Source organism: Coffea arabica, chromosome 2c (genome assembly GCF_036785885.1).
Source record: "Coffea arabica cultivar ET-39 chromosome 2c, Coffea Arabica ET-39 HiFi, whole genome shotgun sequence".
In the NCBI taxonomy this organism is placed as follows: domain Eukaryota; kingdom Viridiplantae; phylum Streptophyta; class Magnoliopsida; order Gentianales; family Rubiaceae; genus Coffea; species Coffea arabica.
The window spans coordinates 19,035,903-19,051,040 of record NC_092312.1 but is presented as its reverse complement, the minus strand read 5'-3'; the positions used below and the strand labels follow the sequence as shown (position 1 = coordinate 19,051,040).

At 36.1% G+C, this 15,138-nt stretch overlaps 1 protein-coding gene across 3 annotated transcripts; it reads right to left on the bottom strand.

Annotated features, from left to right (window-relative positions):
* Window positions 1-1,806: 1,806 nt before the first annotated feature.
* LOC113726574 (methylmalonate-semialdehyde dehydrogenase [acylating], mitochondrial) lies at window positions 1,807-14,014 on the bottom strand. Of its 3 annotated transcripts, none has more exons than XM_072074964.1 (21): window positions 13,689-14,014; window positions 12,577-12,695; window positions 11,533-12,079; window positions 10,677-10,774; window positions 9,150-9,221; window positions 8,732-8,893; window positions 8,576-8,654; window positions 7,983-8,137; window positions 7,625-7,688; window positions 7,239-7,318; window positions 6,844-6,909; window positions 6,500-6,550; window positions 6,252-6,403; window positions 4,674-4,764; window positions 4,353-4,433; window positions 3,364-3,441; window positions 3,216-3,251; window positions 3,048-3,091; window positions 2,841-2,919; window positions 2,413-2,503; window positions 1,807-2,305 (listed from the first exon to the last, which is right to left on the bottom strand). In XM_072074964.1, exons 3-21 carry the CDS (start codon window positions 12,074-12,076, stop codon window positions 1,950-1,952), a joined length of 2,379 nt encoding a protein of 792 aa, XP_071931065.1. In that variant the 5' UTR covers window positions 12,077-12,079; window positions 12,577-12,695; window positions 13,689-14,014; the 3' UTR covers window positions 1,807-1,949. The 3 variants fall into 3 exon arrangements, with proteins under 3 accessions (XP_071931065.1, XP_027106163.1, XP_027106164.1); XM_027250362.2 differs by having other exon boundaries at window positions 12,577-12,677; window positions 13,689-14,013; XM_027250363.2 differs by lacking the exon at window positions 12,577-12,695.
* Between the last annotated feature and the right edge of the window lie 1,124 nt (window positions 14,015-15,138).

Genomic DNA, 15,138 nt, shown 5'->3' with positions numbered 1-15,138 from the left:
AAACTCCAATTGCCAATATTCAATTACCAAATAAAAATTTGGACGGTAAATGGATGTTGACCTGCTGAATAAAAAATTAAATTTTCTTTTATCGAATAACACCAATCATAGACCTCACTGCTAAACAAGTGGTTTAAATGACTATCTGCCAATAAGAGAATACAATGGCCCTTCACCAATAACAGAGGCTCTTTATTATTTTTATTATTTTTTATACAGCAGGAATTTAACATTCCAATTACACTGGTGTATCCCTACCAATGTACAGGACACAAAAGAACAGTTACCAACTAGAGCTGGCAATTTGTCCCAAGTCCCAATGGGCTACCCATGCCCAAAGGAACTTTGGGCGGGATGGGTATTATAACTTGATATTGGGTTTAAGTTGGGACACATCCCAACTATACCCATTAATGAATGGGAAAGGGTGGGAAATACTTGGGTACCCATTGGGTTCAAATAGCAAGGGCTCCGTTTGGATTAGCTGTTTTTAGGGGGTATTTTTGAAATATTTTATTGTAACAGTGTATATGAAAAATATTTACTATAAATTTTTTTTTGAAATATTTGATATACTAATATGGATGGGATGTTTCTTGAGTTATTGTATATTACTGTAACATTGTATTTGAAAAACTTATTTTTTGGAAAAATAGTCAATCCAAACGGAGTCTTAGATTCAAAAATCATCTTTAACAATTTTTATAGTCATACCAGCGAATATAATCTAGTAGTCTTCCTAGTCATTATCTACAAGAATTTCTAGCATTTCAGTCAGTTTAGATCTGTCATCCTTGGACAATGATCAGGATAAATATTCAACATCCTAAGGACCTTGGTCATCTTGATATATGTTAGAATATAGCTGTATATCTATCTTTTCTTTTATTTGTTAATCTAATTTTTGGTGGGAATCTTGAGTATAAAGCACTTGCATATTTATTTAATGAAACTAAAAAAAATTTAATAAATCAAAAATATTAAAATTATATAAAAAATAAAAAATGAATTAAAGGAAAAAAAATATGTAGGAAATGGATTTGGGTATTGGGCGGGATCAATCTAAACCCATCCCAAAATGATCCCGCCCAAGTTAGTCCCAAAACACATATGGGTAAGGTTTGGCCCAAACCCATATGACTCGGTTCCATCTCAAACCCAAGCAAATCCCGCCCATCCCGCCCATTTTGCCACCTCTATTACCAACTAAAGCGATATAAGTCCGAAACCAGTTGCCAATTCAACTTAGTGCCTCTTGACCTTTTCTAACAAAAGTTAGAAATTCGACTTTTATAAACTTAGATTCTAGAAGAAACCTCAAAAGCTCACAACTTTTGAGATCCTCCCAGGAACTTATAAACCCAAACCCAATCCCGCCCGAACCGATGTGGGATGGCAACCCCAATTCAACTTATTGCGAGGGATTCTTTTCCAACAGGCTTTGTGCCAGCGGCAGCCCTGCCCAGTCAACACGGCTACGACTGAGCTCTTTCTGCAGACATCTGTCTTTTTTTGCAGACATTTGCCAGTGTGGTTGGCCGGGTGAGGGATTTTAATTATGCGGTCGTGCTGAATCAGCACGGCACGTATAAAATGAAAAACATCCCGTGTCAGAGGTCCATTTGGCGGATTGTTTTTTTTTTTTACATATATTTTAAGGAATTAGCCTCCATTTTGACACCAGTGGAGCATTGCAGCACGGAACTGTTTCAGACAACGTAAAAATCTCAGGCAACAAGTTACTTATCCGACTTGGAAAGTGTCCTGCCCAGACTTAAGTTCAAATTTTGAAGTTGGAACTAAAGATAAAAGTCAACAGTACCTCAGTTTTTATTTCTTTCCTTTTATTTTAAATCAAGAAAAGGACCTAAATTTAGCAGAAAATATACTTCCACAACTATGAAAATGAAGTACACGCTCAGAATTAGAAATGAAGAACAATGACGGTGCTAAAAATTGAGAGTCCAGTTTAGTCCATTCGATGGTGACACTGTTGGGGAAATTCCGTCACCACTGTTGGGTATAACATCCTTTGAATGTTTTTCTGGCAGTGATTCCCCATCACTACTCGAAAATTCTCCGTCATTCAACCCCAGAGATGCTCCATCACCATTTGAGAAATCCCTTGAATTTAATCCCAAAGATACTGTGTCATTACTTGGAAAATCTGGTGGTTGCATTGTTGGTGTCAACCCTAGGAGATCCTGTGACGGAAATTCTGCAGATGCCCCATCGCCATTAAGAAAATCCTTCCACTGCTGAGTCACAGTTTTGATCTGTGTGTAGAAGTGAACTCCTGCTTTGCCTGTAAGTTGAAAAGGCTTTCTTTACCGGTGGCCCAGAACCAAGACCCTCCAACCTAGCATGTAAAAGCTATTATATCAAACTGTAAAAGAAGATATGATGGTTTACCATAGAAATTCAGATCTCCGGCAAAAGAACCCTTGGACCCAGTGAACGAAACAAATGGCAATGGAGCAGGAACCGCAACATTTATGCCAACCTGAGTCAATTGATGATAACTTAAAATCAACACAAAGAAATTTCCTACCTGAGTCAAGTGATGGTATATGTAAACTTTAAGGGAAAGGAAATTTCACTGATGGCCAGGGATATGCTTTTAGTGTTAAAATTTCACAACTACTTCAATAATTTGACTTGACTTCAGTTAATTGAGAGTCAAATGTTTTGCAAATTGAAGATAAATTTCCACTTGAGATTGTAATGAAAGAGCAAACTATCTTCACAAATTTGGAGCTTCCTCAGGCCTCAAATTCTACTTATATTTTCAAGCTCCCAGAGTCCCAAGAGTCAACATCTAAAAAGGCAAACACATGTACCTGCCCAGACTCGATTTCAGCCTGGAATTTCCTTGCAGCTGCACCAGATGCAGTAAATATAGAAGCTCCAACGCCATATCTGCTCCAATAAAGAGTCTCAAATAAGACAGGAAGAATGCACTAAGGAACGCAATAGACATATTCGTAGCAAGACCTGAAGAATTGAAACTATTAGTCGAAAAAGAGAAACTATTAAAAAAAAATTACTTATTTCTGTTGATAATGTTAATGGCCTCGTCTAAGCTATTGGCCTGCAGAAAAAAGCCAAGGGAGGGATACAAATGTTAACAGAATTGCATTTTTTTAATGAAACTTTAGCCACAAAAACAAAAATAAAAACTTCAAATAGGAGTATAAGAGCAATGATAGACGAACCTGCATACACAGGAGAACTGGACCAGACACTCCCTCCTGCATAGGCCAAGATAAATTATTAGCTTATTTTTTCTTTCTTTTTCTTTACACTAAAAACAAACAAAGACTGATGGACCAATTAAAGTGGTGGAATCATGCAATATTACACCTTATAGATTTCCATGTCCTCTGTGACATCAAACAAGACTGATGGACCAATAAAATTGCCCAGCTCAAATTGTGGAACCTGTTTGTCATCCATGGAAAAGGTAAACATAAGTAAACCAACATAGATCTGAAAATAGAGGGGAAGAAAAGAACTGCACAATAAAATGTCTTAACACATAAAAAGTTGGCTTGCTAAAACAAATATTTTCCCCCAATTACCTATCAAATTGAGGCAATAACAACAATAATATTGTCTCGAGGAATGCTAGCCCCAATTTGTATGCTTCTACATATCTAACAATCATGCCTGTTCTTATAAGCTCAGATGTTTTAACTTTCTTCATATTCAGAACACACACACACACCCTGCAAAACTTCATGTAATCAGTTTGCTCTTGATAATTTGATAGAAACTATTGAAGAATTACTGAACACTATGCTACTCGGATCTTGCTCTTTCATATTGGTTCTTTGAAATTACAGACAAAGGTACAACTGAGACTCTCTATGACGATCTGCATTCCTACATCTCTGGGCAAAATTTCATGTCATTAGTTTGCCTTTTTGAAGAATAAAAGGAAACAATAGAAGCATTATCGAGCACTATATTACTCAGATGCCCTCTTACTCTTTTCATATTGGTTCCTTGAAATTAAGAAAAAGAAAGCTACTGTGCTTCCAAAAGTTAATACCCGTGTTCCATTCGGCAAGGATTTATTCTCCTAATTGACACTGGATTTCTAAAATGCAGATTCCAGAAACTTGTAGAAGAAAAACATGATACAAAAAGGTAAATTTCTATGCTCGAGAGACACCAGATGAGCCACCTATCCTCAAGGTTCAAAGATCCTTGATAAGCAGATGTTCTGTTCATTTTCTAATTCAGATTTTCAATTGGAGACTGTTTTCAGCCTTCAGCATATGCACAGTACATTGTTGTGCAAACATTCTGGTGCTAATCAAGTACATAAGCAAATGATACACACGTACCACAATTTGTCTCCCATCAAGAACTAATCTGGCTCCATCATCAACACCAGCTTGGATCAATTTGCATATCCGTTCCTTGACCTATAGATATTTGGCAGTTCTTGCAAATAAGCACAACTCAGTCAAAAAGAGTAGTAATAAGATAGCTCAAAGCCCACATAAATGGATTACAGAAAACTTGCTTGTGCCAGGAAAACAGCACATCAATGTGAAGGAAAAGAAAGCCATAAGTCAATTCCAAGTCTTCAATTTAACCCAATTTCTATTTTCTTCAAAATTCATGGAGGAGGAAATTATGCAATGGACAACATATGAGCTCACCGGCTTGCAAATCACTGGGCCAACATCTGCATCAGGTTCAGTTCCTGCATTTACTTTAAGTGCTTTGGCCCTCTCCACCAGTTTGTCTTCCCTGAGAAGTGCCATCACATTGTCCATCATAATTATGCACCAATATCCACCATGAAGATCCTTCCACAGCCATGAAGTTGATATATTCAACTTTAGAAGCATTAGAAGTCCAAAGAAATTTCAATAGCCATGGAAAGAGTTTGTGCTATGGAGTACCTAAATTACATATACTATACATGTAAGCCAAGTTTTATCCACTGAAAATTCAGCCAACTACAGCGGGTCCCCTCAGGTGGAAAACACGAAAAGCAAGAGCAAACAAAATTCTCTAAGTTCAATAGGCTTTAAATTTTAAGCAACGGCAGAACAAAGATCTTTACTTTAGGAGAACAATGATAACATGTACAAGTTCTAAAAAATTTAAGCAGCAATATAAAATAAAAACAAAAGAACAAGAACAGTGGCATCTCCTGGGATATAGCTCTTTCAAGAATAAACGATACATCAACTGTATCTTCTACAAGTACATGGCCTAAAGGTTTTAGTCCATTACTCTTCACCAGACATTTGATTTTAAGTTCAAAAAAGAACACCTTTCGAAGTGCAAATACTAATTGTAGGCTATTCCATTGGTTTTCCACATTTCAGTTCAGGCCAAAGTTGTTACCCAGATCAAATATGTAGATAGTTTTTGGGCAATAGAAGAACTTAAACACAAACCAAGTAATTTGCCTTCATCTTATCAAACCAGCCAAATGTAATAGAACTAAGTATTTTATACATCTTGAGCACTGTATGCTGCACGGTTGGACCTACATAAAGGAGGATTCATGACTTGTGATGCACTTAGATATTATCTTTTTTAAGTCTTTACCTTCATTGTCTGCATAAGCTAGATGCATTGCCCAACTAAAAGCTAGTGATAGTGACCTGATAGCCATACCTCACAGCGTACAGTCATCCATTCATGGTCAAAGAAAGGGGGGGGGGTGGGGCTGATTCAAGGTCACTTCAAGGGGACTTACATGAACAATTTCCCAAAAATATGGTTCTACTCAACTTTCAGACTTGTCATGACAAGTGTCAGTCTTAAGTACAAGAATTAAGGTTGTTATTGTATCTTATTTGACCCTCCAAATGAATTGACAGCTCTGCAATTCTAACTTAGGTTCAGCTTATGATCCTCGAATAGAAAAGATATGAGACAGGAAAGCATTCTGCCATTCTTTTACAGATTGAGTCGGACCAAAACCCTCTATACCTGCATAATTCGGTAAAACGGGAGGCTGGATAAGAGCAAGAATATTTTTCTTTGGTACACGTAGGCAACTGGAGGGAGGAGGCATTTGAAACCCCTATACACAAGCCTGTCAGCCTTCTAACATTCTACCAGCAGTTACTGGGCTAGCCCTAGTGGTTATGAGAGTGGATTTATGATGAACTCCAAATAAGATGCAAAGCCAATTATTTAGATCAGACGGCAATGAGGATGAATCATGTAAACATAAAAATGAACATAGAAGGGAAGAAAGCAAGAGCCAATAATACCATAACTTTGACCTTCCAACAAAAATCACCGTGCTAACTGCCGTACACCTTTGTCCAGCAGCTCCAAAACCAGCAGCAACTAAAGCATTCAGAGTAGCATCCACATTTGCATCAGGCATGACAACTGCAAAATTCTTGGCTCCAATGTTGGCCTATAAAGAATTATCGACTAACCAAAGGATTACAACTTCAACACTTTTCCGCGACTGGAGTAAAACAGTCACTGGCATAAAAAAAGACCCACTTACTTGAATGCGTTTACCACTAGCTGATGCTCTTTCATGAACGTACCTCCCAGCCTTGAAATACAGATACAACAGATAGATCAGGGTAATAATTTAAAACCTCACAGCCACATTCATAGAAAATGGCCATAACTAGGCAAATAATTCACTAAGCAGCTGAAGGTGAGGAAAACATTGGTAAAAGCAAACCAATGTCATGTAACAGGAATGCAGCCATAGTTGTAGCAGATTAGAATATGTAAAACGGGAAGAATTTTTGAATAAAATCTGAAGCTAAAGAACTTAGTGCAACATTTTTACATCGAATATGGAGGTAGCCATCTAAGAAGTACTGGGAGGAAACTCACGGCATCTGAACCAACAAAAGATACAGCTTTTATATTCTCGTCATCACAGATGGCATTGACAATATCCTGCACAGAAAGAGAAGTATGATGTATTGCAGAAACATAATGGTCATGAATCATGACTACAGAAACTATCAACCTGGACATAAGCAAATGGGGCAATGTAAATAAAGTTATGGGGATTGCAGAAAAGGAAAATGGCATAACCACAATAATTCACTTGTAGTAGCTGTAAACAAAAGCATCTTAGATAAAACAAGTGGAATTAGAATACAAAACAGAATATCTCCACTGCTGTGTAAAATAGAAGCAAATAATCTTTTTTCACTCTTTTTAGATTTTGATGAAACCAAGAAACAACCAACACAGCCTGCTAACAAAATAGTCAATCTTACATTTGTGCCATGAACCATATTGAGGACACCATTAGGCAAACCAGCTTCCATTGCTAGTTCGGAAAGTAGCATACAAGCCCCTGCAGTATTGAAAAATGAGAAAATGTAAATTTTATGACCAAGCACAGCTAGAAAAAATCAATAATGCATTCAAACAGGAAAGGGAAATCAGAAAACAGATGTGAAAACAATGCAAATGCAATCAATGAGTATTGGGACAAACACTTCAGAATCAGCTTGAAACTGGAAAGTGGTAGCTAATATCATATAGGGAGGTCTTTAACAAATGGATCCAGCATTTCCACTTAAAGCTTTAAGTTGTTAGTTATAAAAGGTTTCCTCTATATTGCTGCAGCTATGATGTTTATGCAATAAAACATAATTACCTGGAGCTTTCTCTGATGGTTTCAATATGAAGGTGTTGCCACATGTAACTGCAATTGGAATCATCTGCAGCAAGTTTGAAAACCACAAGAACAGAATCACTGTAAAAGACAGATAATACAAAATCATGGATTAACAATGGAATTGCAATACACTGAAAACAATAGTTGAAGCAGTCAACCAACATACAAACATAGGAAACACTGTCCATCTCAAATAGGCTTTCTCACATTTTTGCAGGATATAGTCAACAGTAAACAACAGAAACAGTCATAAATCCATAGTTCACAAACAATTGAACAGTGTAAGCAAGAAGATGTAGGTTACACAGGCAAAATTCAAGAGACATGAAAAGCTTACCCATAATGGAATCATTGCGGGAAAGTTGTGAGGCGAAATCCCAGCACAAACACCCAGAGGCTCTCTAATACTGTAAGAATCAATCCCGTTAGATATATTAGATGCAAAGTCGCCCATCTGCAGAGTTGCCATTCCACAAGCATGTTCCACCACCTCTACAGAAGAAAATTCAAACTTTATGGTGCAAACAGCTCACTGTTCAAATAAGAATATTGTTTATCTGAACACCAATCTGAAGAAAAACCTTTCAGCTAAAGAAATCCAGCAAATAAAAGTAAATAAAAACTTTCTACCCGTTCCACTTTAACACCTGGTATATATCACAAAAGGTGAATGGAATCAATTATTTTCTATTTTCTTTTGAGAAAAGTTAATGAAGCCAAAAGATAAAACAATATCTTAAATATTAGATATACTGCAAAGAAATCCAACCATCTTTGGAGTGATCTCAATGGTAGAAATTCAAGGTCTACTAAACCCAACTTTCCTCAAAATTTATTACCCTAAACAACGGAACTGCAAATTCCACTCAAGTCCAACAGTCTCCTGAGTCAAGATCTAAATGAAGAACCAAGGACAGAAAATGCACTTACCAAGCCCACGATCCACATCATTATATGCATCCTTCAACGCCTTTCCCTGCTCGGTCGTAATATTAAGGGCAATCTTCTCCTAAAGGACATACGTTCCTCAGTTAGCGAAAAATTATGATGTAACTGATAGTATCCAAAAGAATCAAGCAAACATACGACATCTCTTCGGATGAGTTCTTGAAGCTTGAACATAATGCGTTGACGTGTTGTGACAGGTGTGTTCCGCCACGAGGGAAAAGCTCTTTTTGCTGCGAAAACAGCAGCCTTAAATTCCTCAGCAGTTGTCAAAGGGACTTGTGATACCACTTGCTGTGTTGCCTGTCAACACTTCATAGATAAATAACACTATAAAAAATAAGAAAGGCAACAAACTAACTTGGTAAATATGATAGGTAAAATTCAATTTGAGGCTATAAATTTATTGGGCCAAATGGACAACATCAGCAATCTGCATTAACTGTGTATCTTAGTAAGACAATTTCTAATCCTTTTTCCCCAAGACAAGTACTTTTCTTGATGAATTCATTGATTAATCTGAGAGAGAGAGAGAGAGATTAGAGCTATCTGAACTTACAGGGTTTATAACGTCAATGGATATTGATGATTGAGAGTCAACAAACCTACCACCAATCAGATTAGGTACCCTCTGCAGAACATACCAAGAAACAAGCAATCCATCACAACATATATTTTAACCCCACATCATCCTCTACTTTTTCAAAGTAAAGTATATTACATCGCACAACTTATAAACATCCACTTGCACTTCGACAATTGACAGGCAAAGAAAGAACACTTGCAATTCGATAATTGAGACACAAAGAATGAACGAACCAAGAAAAGAAGTATATTATTTTTTTGGACTTGGAATCAGGAAATATAACATTTTCAGAGAGTGAAAGTAAGGAGGCTGCAGAACTGATGGAGCAAGAGATCATCTTCCTTCTGTAGGAAAGGTTCATCTTAAAAGATCCATACGACAATATACCATGACTACAGTTAAACGGAACAATCAATTTGATAGTTAGTCATATTTTGTATCTACAAATTGCTTCATTATGGCATCTGAGAGCGTCCAATTGACTAGTGAAGCTTAATCACGAGTCCAAGCTGACTCACTCAGAAAACAAAGTAGGGGAGAAATAAGTGCTTGCATAGCCCAAAACCCAAAGTCAGTACACCATATCACTCCACATGAAACAAATACTCGTGCAGGTGTTGATTTTTGTGTAATAATTTTTTAGGCTTTTGAAGTCCTTCATCATACAAAAAAGAGATGGCAAAAAGAAACAAAATGTTAGAGCAATCACAAAGCATCAATGGAAAAATTAGTCAGAGTAAATGAACTACCATATACAACTATATAGCTGCTTATTATTTAACAATCAAATTTGGAGGTTGAGTTGGACAGTGTATTCAGAATGTGTTGTAAACTTCATGACGTTTATTCCTACATATACAGTTAGAAAATTATGGTGGGTTGTGGAATGAATTGCCCTACGATCGTACTTTGAACATAAGCGGTTATCAATTTCAAATCTTTCACAATGAAATATACACTTACAAAAGTCATGATGTTCAAAAACTATAGCATTAACAAATATGCATGAAACAATATAGTTCCAAGACATACAAGTTAAAAACACTCACAAACGGGATATGGGAACATCGGAACAGAAAATCTGGACTTCTAATGTCATTCCTGCATAATTTTTGGAGTCTAAATTTGCAATTGATTGCCTAAGTACATTATTCTTGTGTGACCAGCAAATATGTTCATGTTAATATTGCAAAAAACGCTGTGAGACTATGATTCTTGACAAAATGTTAAATTGGACTAGACAAGATCCTGTATTTAGCATAAGCTACAGAAGCAACTTTTTATACCATTCTAGACAAGCATGCAATCCAATGGAACAAATGAATCAGAACTAAACAAACTATCAACTCATTTAGGCCCCAGTTAACTCATTGTAACCAACCTTGACAACAGAACAGTCATAAGCTAAAACTATAACAATTGACACATTTCTCATGCATCCAAAAAGGAAAATCTCAAGGTTGTTGTACAACATTGTTGATTGACTAGTGCAAAGCTTACCGGAGGATATCGTTTCCTCCATGATGGCTCATTAGTTGTTGAAGGCTGAGAGTTACCCTCAACAGATGCTTGAGGTCTTAATGTTTTTAATCTCCTCACTGCAGTATGAAGATAAATAAACCCAAGTTAACTAGGCAGATCTAACTCAACTAGATTACTCCACATGTCAGCCACATCTTGCAATAAAACAAGGGCAACTAACCAAGAAAGGTTTGATATTCTCAACAAAATTCTACAATTGCAGAGCTCAGGATCTCGCAAAGGAGCTTTGCAGATCAAGACAAACAAATGTGCTCAAGTAGAACTTAACATTCAAATGGGCAGGTATAGTGTACGTAATTATCATTATGAATTTTAAAGGATCAAGCAATCTGAAGAGCTGTAGTTCATTCTGTTCACTTGAGCTCATGAGGCTCCAAACTGAAAGGTATGCAGCATGATTAAAGCACAAAGTAGATAACTTTAACTATGCAGAAGTAATTCGGCAATACACAGCATCATTGATTTGAGAAGATAACTCCCTGGACATACATCTTCAGTCTACACCCTATAACTCTAGGTTGTTGACTCGATGATTACTACACACATATACATATGATACTCTTTGCTTTTCCCACCCAAATAAACTTTCGAGTAAACAAGACATGTAGCAGTTTAACCAGAGAGATATCAAACTAATTTCTACTGTAAGCAACAAGTATACAGGTAAGAAAATTACCATGTAACAAAAATGCGAGGGGCGGAGAGAGAGAGAGGAGCACTCGGTGTAATGATCAGTACAACATCCAGAATGAAAAAGAAAATAAAAGAGTCCTAAACGTGAGAAATCGCAAAAGGGTATGACAGGAGGCTCAACCTGTAAGATTTCCTTGTCGCAGCTTGGCTTTGACATTGTAAACATGCTTTGGTGTTGACAAAAGCTCTGGATTGCTTTGTCTTAGTCTCTTTAAAATTTGGCGTGGTTTCAGACCAGCTTCTGTCATCTCCTTAATTAGCATGACTTCTTTTTCTGTGAAGCGACGAGCAGAGGGATGCTCAGATATGTCCTTGAGGGCTTCATGGTTGTGAGAACCATTCTTAACAGTGAGTACCCATAAGCCATCTTCTTTCTTACCCACAAGTTCAAAAGGACAGTTTGTGAGCCGTGAACCAGTTTTTCTTTTGCGAGCAAGTTCACCAGAGGACTCATCAACAGGTTTACGTCTGTTTCTATAAACACCTCCTCTGTCACATCCAAGCACTACCACTTTGTCCTTCTTAGACTGTTTAATAGTAACAACATATCCCTGGGACAAAGCAAACTCCCCAACATGTTGAATAAGTTCTTCACGATCAATGAAGCTCCCGGGTGGAGGTGGAAGCATCTGGAGGGTATCATTTAACTCCATGTAACTAGTCATGACCTATCATTGAAAACAAAAACAAGTTGTAAGTAAAACTGAGACAAGTCATCCAGCAAACTTCAGCATCTGAATATTATAATGCTCTGCCTAATCCCTGTAAAGTATAACAAGGTAACAAATACTCAGAATTTGGAAATGAAGACAATACACACCATTCTCCAATGTAATATTCTGACTAGCTGAAACCAGAATTATTGCTTGCCCCTTCCCCAATTTTTATATAAACAGTAAAAGGTACAGAGCAACTAATTAGTCAGAAGACATCCAGCTGGTGAACCAAGAGCAGGGAAAGATGGGTTAATGCAGTGGAAGTGCTGGAGAGAGCCCAAGTTTCCCCTTGTTCGATGTGAATGGCATCTTCAAATAAGAGTCAAACTTTGGTTCTTTATTCCTCTCACTGTTCTTTTATCTCATACCCATGGTTAGATAATAAAAATTTTAAAAAAAAATTAGATCAGCAGACTCCAAGAAGCTCAAGGATTCATTCGTCAAGTTACCTGATACAGCCTCAAACTTCTATCAGCTTAAAGCCAGTTATAACTTATGAATCTTCTCCATTATTTCTTCAAACCAATTTGAGCTTTACAGGCTGCCATCACTATCAAAGAAACAAAGTCTGGAATCAATCAAGCATAGCACTAACTTCAAAGGTCACTCCTTGATTGGAGAAAAAGAAAGGAAAATGAAAGGGAAAAAAAAGATAATAATTTGTCCGAGTAAATTATCTTTCCAATTAAAACCCCCATTTTCTGTTAATCTGACAACAGGGATGAATATAAAGGAGGGGAAAAAAAAAACAAAAGCAATCCATATGAGCTGTTTGCAGTTACTACGACCCTGGCAGAGATTTAAGCATACACTTTAACCTTATGCGTCAATTTACTTGGAAGAGAAGTATATGCATTTTCCCCTTTTGTCTCATTCCTGAACCACGTCTACCATGCACAATTGATTACTTTTCCTGTAATGAACATATTTTTCTGCCTATTTAAAATGGAAAGAATAAGAAAAACAGACAGGCATGGAACAAACGCACACTTCATGCAATCCGTCCTACCTAAGCCAGAGACCACACTCCTATCTGCCGCCAAATGTCAACATTTTCATTAAGAGAGAAATATTTTTTTTAATATATATGGGATAACAATTCCAATTCTCTAAACGAACCAAAAAACAGCCTAAGTTCCTGTTACAGTGTCAATGAAACTACTGGGAGCTCCATAACTAAAATGAAACCTAAGAGAAGCTGATAATGCTAAAAGTATAACAGTAAGCAGATAAATAAATAATAAGCCCAAAAGCAAAACGAACTTCGCCCAGAAAGTATCTGCAAAAACAACATCAGAACCCTAAAAAATGTAAAAACATAAAATTTCTTTTCACAAAAAACTTCGATTTTCTCAAACCTGAAAAAGCCAGTACTATCTATATTCGAAATTGCACAACCGCAACTTTAAACTCAAAAGTGCAGAAATTTTGGCGGAAAATTCAAGGCTTTACAGGGAAAAAAAAATTCACCACATTTCAATTAAATTTTCCAAATAAAATTTCCTTTGATCATTAAACAACTTCGAAAAATCAGTTTAAAAGATAGGGTACTGCACTTTACCGGCGACGGCAACACGGCCGTGATGAGACGGTGACGACTGACGGCTTTAAGTCTGTTTAATTGTATTTGCTACTGCCTAGTGGTGGCTGTAATGGGAATGAATGAATGTATATGCATTTCTGTTCCTCTGCTTCAATTGTTCGAGTATTGGAATAAATCAGAGTGCCGCTTTTATTTGTATCTTCTTTTTTCCCGTTTTCGATTTTGTGTCGCGGAGCGCGATGTCTAAATTGTGCCTGTATGAAAGCCAAAAAAATGTGTAATGAGGTGATATCGCGCGTTGTACAAAAACGACAGAATTGAGATTTGAGACCAGCGCCGTTAAAACTTAAAAGCACACTAATAGCAAGTTTGGGATGGAAAAGAAAAGAAAAGAAATATCTCTTCACGTTGTCGTTTGGGGGTTTTTGGAGAGAAAATTTTCTTTTATTTGGGAGTAAAGAGAAGTCAGAGGAAAAGAATAATAATTTTGCCCCATTTAAAATGTGAGTTTTTTGAATGTTTATCTAAAATTTTACTGTAATTTACTGTAAAAGTTTTTTAAAAAAATTTTGAAGTGTATTTTTTTAATATTTTAAAGTGTATAGTTTAAAAATTTTGAAAATTTTTTTGAAGTTATTAATCTGTAACTAAAGTTCTTAAAAAACTTATAACAGACAAATTTGATCAAAAACTTGACTTCCAAACAAGGGTCGATTCTATTTTACATAAGTACCCTTAAAGTTTGAAATTCACATAATGTAAGAAAATATTAATATTATATTACAATCTTTATAAGGATAAAATTGATATATTAAAATATTTACTTACTTTCCTCTCTCACGCTTTCCGGGCTAACTGATTTTCGAATGTTGAAAGGGTGTCAATCCCTTCATTTCTTTCCTATTAGAACTTCCAAATGTGGCTAATTTCTTAGATTATACGTAAAAACAAAAACAAAAATCCGCACGGCCGCATTATAAATTAAAATTTTTTTTTGAAAAAGTCAGCAAGGTCAAAAAGTAACAAAGTCCTGTCCGCAGCCGTGCTCAAGGTTTGAAAGTAACAAAGTCCTGTCCGCAGCCGTGAATTTTACGTACAAATATTGATATATTTATCATAAATTAAATGTTTGAAAGTAAAATATCCGTAAAAAATTGATACTTTAAATGAATAATGCGTATTTGCCTATAAAGAGCCGGTAAATATTTAAAGTACCGGTTCTTTAAGTATATTTTACTTTCAAACATTTAATTTAATACAAATATTTACACTCAAATACAGATTTGTATTTACTTTTAAATATTTAATTTTTGTTAAATACAAAACCTACCAATCTCTCTTTCGTAAAAATATTAATATAACACTTTTTCAATTTTAGTTATAAACATTTATGTATTTAACATAAATTAAATGATTTAGAATAAAATGCACATAAAGAGCTAATACTTTACTTGTGTAATGGATGAAA

Bases quoted from the DNA above. Each gene is read 5' to 3' on its own strand.
- LOC113726574 (XM_072074964.1), bottom strand. From the start codon at position 12,076: ATGACTAGTTACATGGAGTTAAATGATACCCTCCAGATGCTTCCACCT. The intron at 4,434-4,673 runs GTGAGCTCATAT...AAATATCTATAG, and splicing joins GCCCAGTGATTTGCAAGCCG to GTCAAGGAACGGATATGCAA. The intron at 2,306-2,412 runs GTAAACCATCAT...TTCAACTTACAG, and splicing joins CGGAGATCTGAATTTCTATG to GCAAAGCAGGAGTTCACTTC.